The following is a 7,819-nucleotide window of genomic DNA, read 5'->3' as shown; positions in this document are numbered from 1 at the left end:
CTCCTCCAAAATGCCAACATACGCCTGAGTGTTTACTTTTCCTTGCACAAAGTGAAGCCCACCAACTCCTTGATCAGAAATATACCGCAAATATTCTGGGATACCGGATGCTTGACTGTGTGCTGACTATTCCTCCCCTTTGCGTCGCGGGTGATGCAATGTTTTTACCGCCACTGTAAAACAAGAAAATGTCAATAAAATACGAACGCTCCGTGACGCTTATCGCTCTTGTTGGATAATTTTAAAATCTTAAAAGTGTTAAAAGTAACAGAATGTACCTATTTCATTGGGGTAATTATGTCCTTTTAGTGTTGCCTCTCTTCATTAAGCAATAAGTCGAAAAACTTTATTTCTGAAAATCATAGGTGCAACTTCAGCAAATATATTTGATAAGTTGGTCTTTTTTCAACATGAAAAAAATAAGAAAAATGTACAGTTGTCTTTTGTAAAAGTTCAAAGAGAACACACATGTTCGTGAATCAAAGAAAGATAAATGTAACGAAAACGGAGAAAAAATGAAAAATGACGGAAACAATCTGTTCTTTGGTGAGTTAATCTGACATCTGTCGCCGAAAAGTTCTTTCTTTCACACATATGTCCGTTCGAACGCTGCCGAACATTTTTATTCGCCTTTGTGACATGGGCGGAGAACGGACTATTGAACTTCTGGTAAACTATCTCAGATGAAATGGAAAAGAATAGAATGGCTGGATAAGTTTTTTTTCGAATTCACTTTCACTTATCCAGTATCAAATTTTTAACTTTCGGTAATATCTTGATTGTTTTTACTTGAAAAAGTTTCTTATGTTGGGGTACGTATTGTTATGGTTATGGACATACATTGGCGAAGTGGAGTTTCTGGTTGGTACAGTTTCTATTTTGCTACTACAATTTTTTGCTGTTCAAGTTCAGATATTTAATACTCAGTCAAAGAAATATATGACTATCTGGTGTGACAAATCTGTTATTAAGATCTTTATACGTAGGTTATTCAATAAGTAATAAGATTAATTTTACTGCCTCGAAGCCACTCATCAGAATGTTAATTTCTGTGGTATGAAAAATGTCTGCTGTCTTCATTAACAAAAGGTACCGATAATTGGCGCGTACAGACTCATATTCCTGAGTATCACATGATTGAATTGAATCCTGTTGGCGGGCGTTCACAAGACGCAGCCAGTTGTCAAAATGGAAGCATCGTTGGAACAAAGTTATGCAATTTAAGTTTGCTTTTATCCGCAAAAATCAGCTTTGGAGATCTTTGATATGATACATGACGTTTTCAATGACAAAGCAATGTTTAGTGATTTTTGTCTGTTTCCTCAACTTAAGTAACCATTACGAGGCAAATATTTTGAATGCAACAAAGCATGTCTAAACTTTGCGGAGGCGGTTTTGAAAAAGCTCTCACAAACTTAACGTTCACAAGTTTTTAAGAAGTGGAGAGAACGCTGGAATAAATGCATTTAGTCTGGTATAAGTTATTCTTAAAAAAAACATGCTAATTATCACGAATTAGGTTGTTCTGTATTTTTTAAAAATGTCGTCTTATTACTTATTGAACAGCCCTCGTATATGATTAATTTACGTTAAAGCAACATCTGAATGACTTAAAACTGTAAAATTTCGATCCAAACTATTGTGTGAAGTGTTCTTAGCGATGTCTTGTCAAAACTTATTTTATTGAAGCAGTTGTTGAAAAAGAAAATAGAACCAAGCATATTTTTTCACTAAATTGTGTTACTGATGTTTCGTTGCGATTTGGAGATGAGTTGAATTGGTTGAGCATCCATCTATCATTTAAGGACAACTTCAGGATTGGTACTGGTTTTCGTTATTACCAAATCAGATGAGAGTTCAACAGCTGAAAGTCAAGCGAAAATAGCAGACATTGTACTATTCACTGTTGTCTAAGCTTCAAAAAAATTTGCAAGTTATTGTTTGTGTCGTTCTAGTCACTTGAAGAAATTTTCATTCTAAAAAGCAAATCAAAACAGCGGATTGTACAGTTCAAAGTGATCCAAAAGTTATGCATCCCGTAATAAAAAAATTTAGTTTCGCAATACTACTAATTTTAAATACGAACAATTTGGGGCACTGGTTTCACTGTATTTTTTAAGAATGACACTTCATATTCCATACACACCAACACTTTCTGTACCCTTTTTTTTATTTATTGCGTGGTTAAGTTGTGTCCTAAAAACACACTCTGTTTCACACACACACACACAATGAAATTGCACGAAGAAAACGAGATGAGTTAGAAGCTATGGTAGACGCTATGTCAATCCAAATATTGTGGGACATAATATAAACAATAAATATTTCCACTAGCATTCTGAAATCGTATAGTATGGCAACCTCCTTTTAGTTGAAAACGTAGTAAGTAAAAAAAAATCGCTATTTTGAACTATATCAAAATGGTACGTCAAAATAAACTTCATTGCTCTCAAAATGCACTTAAAAATGTTTAAAACAATACTTAAATAATAATATATCATTAAAAAAAATGCGAATTTTCATTCACCATTTTTTTTTTATAAGACAATGCTTGTTTTTAAAATTTTGCTGGTGCATTTTTTCGCTTTAAAAAGTTGTCTGTCTTCAAAAAAATGAGTCAATTTTTTGTGAAAAATTTATGATTTTGATGTTTAACAGCAAATACATATTTTAATTTAAACTCTTGGAAGTTACTTTTGAGCTAACGTTTTGAAATTTTAAATGTTAGTATTAACTTTGCGCACTAAGAACCATACTGACTCATTCCAAAAAAAGTAAATTAAGAAGTTTTCCGTAATTTCTCTTTTAATACGGGAAGTTTATCTAGGGTTATCAGCAAATGAATAGTCATTTAGGAGAAGAATCAAAGACAGGGGCGTAGCTAAGGGGGGGGGGGGGGGCGAGGTTTGGGGACAAACCCCGCCCCCGAAAAGTTAGTCTCAAAAAAAAAAAAGAGAAAAATAAGAGAGAAGAGAAAGAAAAAAAAAGAAGAAAAGGAAAAAATTCCAAGCGATTACATATATATATATATATATATATATATATATATATATATATATATATATATATATATATAATATATATAATATAATATAATAAATATAATATATATATATATATATATATATATATATATACGAGGGCGAGTCAAATGAAAGTGAGCCAACCTACCCTGCGCAATAATGGCTCAGTCCATCAACCGCGACGCATGCGCGCAGCACACAGGCAACCCTCATTTACAAAAGTGATACGTAAGTGTGAGGATAATAGTTCTTTAATGTTCCCATAATCCGGGTTGAAATCGGTTCGTGACATAATGGACGCTCCAAGAGATGAACAGCGTGGTGTGGTCAGGTTTTTGACTGCTGAAGGTGTTTCCCAACACGAAATTAGTCGCCGTATGGCTGCCGTGTACGGTGAACATTGCATTTCATTGGCCACTGTGAAGCGTTGGTGCAAACGGTTCAAAGAAGGACGTGAAAGTTGCAAAGACGATCCAAGACCGGGCCAAAGCCACCGTGCAATCACCCCCAACACAATTGCACAGGTTGATGAGCTGATTAGACAAGAACGGAGGATAAGCATCGATGAACTGGCAGAGCATGTGAACATCAGTCACGGTTCGGTTCACACCATAATTCATGACCATCTCGGTTATCGGCTCTTGTGTGCTGAATGGATGCCCAAGATTTTGAACGACCGCCAGAAGACAGAGAGGTTCGGCGCTGCCTTGACTCATCTGATCCGGTATCACAATGAGGGTAACGACTTCTTGACTGCAATTGTGACAGGGGACGAATCATGGTGCCACCACTACGAGCCTGAAACACGCCGGCAGAGCTTACAGTGGAAACATTTGAATTCGCCACCCCCAAAGAAAGCAAAGGCCGTCATCTCCACAGGTAAGGTGCTGTTGACTTTTTTTTTCGATCGTCAGGGGCCATTACTGATCGAATTTGCTAAACCTAGAGAGACTATCAATAGTGCCCGATATTGCGAAACGCTGGATCGCCTGCGTGTCTCTATCAAGAACAAACGACCCGGAAGATTGACGAATGGGGTCATCTTGCTGCATGACAATGCCCGTCCCCACGTCGCTGATGTGGTTAAGACAAAACTGGCGAAGTTCAAGTGGGAAACGCTGCATCATCCGCCCTACAGCCCCGACCTGTCGCCTTGCGACTTTCACATTTTCGGGCAATTGAAAAAACACCTAAAGGGAACCAGATTCGTGTCGGACGATGCCGTGAAGGAGTCAGTTTCAGAATTTTTGAAGCAGCAACCCAAGGAGTTTTATGAGAATGGAATCACGCGACTCGTTAGTCAATGGGACAAATGTTTAAATGCCCATGGTGATTACTTTTAAATAAAGTACTCCTTTTGTCATATATTCGCATTGGCTCACTTTCATTTGACTCGCCCTCGTATATATATAAAAGAAGTAACCCCCCCCGAAAGTCGGGTCTAGCTACGCCACTGATCAAAGACGCATATAAAACCCTTTCAAAAAGCAGAATGTAAGTTTCTTATACTTTTATCTTACCTATAGAATCATAATTTTTAAAAATATGATTCTATATTTTTAAATGCTGTTTGCATCTGAAAAAAAAGTCCAATACGAAAAGATAGATATAGTAAACGAATTTTTTTTTAAAGCTTTGTCGAAAAATAAAAATGGAATAAAAATAGTGGATAAAGAGATAGTTTTCTTTTTCTTTTACTCTTAGTTCAAAGAGTGTTTTTTTTTTTTTTTGACTGTTGCATCAATATTAGCAAAAAGAAAAGCACGAGTTCCTTAGAGAAATACCCTTTGTCATTTTTACACGTGCTATTTATAAGGCTTTGATGTAGAATAATATTCAAAGAATGTTTTAAGGCTCCTATGAATAAGCGTTACCAAACTAAAACTTAGTACAAACTAGCATCTAGTAACTAACAGTCTAGTCGAACACTTCTTTTACTTGCGTGGGGAATAAAATCACTTTCTTAGAAAATTAGAAACATTTTATATCTTCTGACTATTCTAAATATCTTCCGTATTATGAATCTCGAAAAATTTCGCAATGTAGAAATACCGTCTTTGTGTTTTATATACATCCTTGGAAATTTTATGATGTAAAAAACTATTTTCCCATTTGAGTATACGGTGCTAAACTAATCAGCGATAGATTTAACTAGATTTTATTTACAAGCTAGTGTTTTGCTTCCGTGCGTTTTATTTTGCGATACAGAAACTAACGTTAAAGTGAAGAAATGATACATTAAAATACTCTTGAAAGCAATTCAGCCAAAAATTAATCAGTCTGAGTTCTTATGAGCGCACAACTGCTTACTGATTTTGGTCTGCTTGCATTTATAAATTCCTAAGCAGTAAGAATCTCATATCGTTAGATTAGGCAACTCCTGAAACCATTGGAACCAAAAACTAATCAAAACTAGATATTATCAGAAAGCATTTATAAAATTTTGAAGGTAACATTACGACATGTGAAAATCAAATCTGCCAGAAAAACGTCTTAGAATGGGAAATTCTATTAAAATGCTTACTCTATTGCATTGAAGAAATTCAAAATTTCGTAAAATTTTGCCGGTTCAAAAACTTTCCCCACACAAATTGAATGTTGAAGAATGTAAAGAGAAAAATTAAAAGCTTAAAAGTTAGCATTTTCACTCATCGATTCCTAGAACTCAAAGCCACAATAGAGCATTTGGAGTCTACTAACTTTTTCAAGCCTCATTCCCTTTGCATATAAGTATATAAGTGTGCATATAGGTGTATAGATGTATACATAAGTGCATGGATTTATGTTAGGCATGGGTATGTTTACGTAAATACATCGTAATCTTCTCTTCCGTTTTTTTTTTCTTTCCTTATAACTGCCATGGTACCCTTCACCCGGTTAAACTAGAAATGGCAGGAACAAAGGTATCATTGGTTAAAACAAAATAAAATAAATTCTCAAAGTTATGGCATGTTATTTTCCAAATTCAAAAAAAAAAAAAAACTCCCATCTTTCAAAGTCTCAAAAACACGGAGTAATCATTCTAAAGTTGGCACTACCCAAGTTAACTTATCTACATCTTCTAACTTCGTTCAACTAATGATTGAAAATAGAAATGACAAATTCTCTGATTTGTTTCCTCTTAAAAAGTCTTACTTTTAGAATCTTGAATCCATAATTTTGTCTTTAAAGGTTCGTAAAAATAAACTGAGCTCACATTGTCACACTGAAAATAAATCTTGTAATTACTCTTTTACGAGGCAACGGGCACTGGACATAGTCAAAGTTAGAGTTCCAGGGGAGCTTCTAAAAGTGGAAAAAAAGAATTAACAAGTGAGACTAAAGAAATTTTGGGAATAAACTAATATATACATAATTTAGAACAAAAATCCGGTTATTTTTGGGTCCCCCCTCGTATTACTATTCAGTGATTTTTTTTTCAAAGACGTATTTACGAACAGATAAGAAAATTTAATTTCTTGCCTCAACATGCTTGTGTAAGTAAATGATTAAGAATTAGTTACTAGTAACTTATATAATAGTCTTAATACAATCTAATATATTCCTTTCCTGGAAAAAAATTCACCGGTCTGACAATTGTTTTTACCAAATTTTTACTGTTAATAGATCACAAAAGGTTGAGAAATTCTGATCCACTGGGACTTTCTAATTATAGCTTGAAGTTTTATGTTTTTTACATAATTCGCATTATGATTTTAAAATCATTATGACAATTTTGTTCAGAAGATTTGCTTTTAAAATTTGATCGACAATGATTAAAATTCTTTTCATTAACAAACCTAGGACTCAAAGCACAAACATACAAAAGACTGTAGGCACTATTAGCAAAGTCTAATAGTGCCTACAGTGGTTGTTAGTTCAGTACAGTCGAGTGCGTATAGATAGTGTCTATATTTTCAAATACATTAAGTTTTAAGCTGGCCATAGTTTTGTTTTGCTGTAATCATACCTACTTTTTTTTTGCATTACATAATTCTATTTTTATGTCCAGATTGCTCATATAAAAATTTAATCCCTGATCAAAGATTTTTGCATAACCCCATGAAGTTCAAAATAGCAAATACTTTTGTAGAAAATTGTCTTTTATATTTTAGAACGTGATATATAATTGCTTGATTTGCAGGTAGTTCAGTATTGCGATATTATTCTGTAGCGCATCACATTTTGTTTTCACATCGAAATGCCTAACATAGAGAGTTTAATCTATGTATGTTTATTTAGGGATAATTACTAACTTTTATGCTGTAAATAGCAGTTTTTACACATTATTCGTAATAAAACCGCCCTTCTAAAAACTCTGCAATAATAATTGTACAGTTACTATTATGTGTTTTTATTTTCAAACATTTTCGTCGTGACTTTAACCATCCCCGCGCTTCCCCCTTTTTTTCGAAAATCTTTTTAAAATCGTATCTTTGCCAAAGTGTCTTTCTTTCTTTCTTAGATGCAGATAAAAAATGATTTCTCAATATCTGGCTTAATAAATTTCTCCGATAGGAAAAATGCATTTTAACTCGATCATCTTTGATGTCCCAAGTAACTTGACGATTGTCGAAGCTCATGAATTATTAATGAGAGAATAGCGATTTAGAATCGAGTATGGAACGTTCCTGATTTAGTATGTTTAATATTAAGAAGAGGGAAAATAGAAAACGCTATACCTTTTCAAATGTAAAACGTCGACTATAAAGATTTTTAAAAACATATTGAGTATAAGGTAACATATTACTTTTAAAAAATGTTTTTAGGTAAATATTAAAAAAGCAATGTTAAAAGAGATACTAATTTTGTTTTTA

The 7,819-nt window shown here is 33.9% G+C and overlaps 1 protein-coding gene across 1 annotated transcript; it reads left to right on the top strand.

The window, feature by feature from the left end:
- The first annotated feature begins 3,316 nt into the window (after window positions 1-3,316).
- LOC129216747 (histone-lysine N-methyltransferase SETMAR-like) lies at window positions 3,317-4,366 on the top strand. Its single transcript, XM_054850964.1, has one exon. It carries the CDS (start codon window positions 3,317-3,319, stop codon window positions 4,364-4,366), a length of 1,050 nt encoding a protein of 349 aa, XP_054706939.1.
- Window positions 4,367-7,819: the final 3,453 nt, after the last annotated feature.

Source organism: Uloborus diversus, chromosome 2, assembly GCF_026930045.1.
Source record: "Uloborus diversus isolate 005 chromosome 2, Udiv.v.3.1, whole genome shotgun sequence".
NCBI classification, from domain to species: domain Eukaryota; kingdom Metazoa; phylum Arthropoda; class Arachnida; order Araneae; family Uloboridae; genus Uloborus; species Uloborus diversus.
This window is presented reverse-complemented; position numbering and strand designations above follow the sequence as displayed.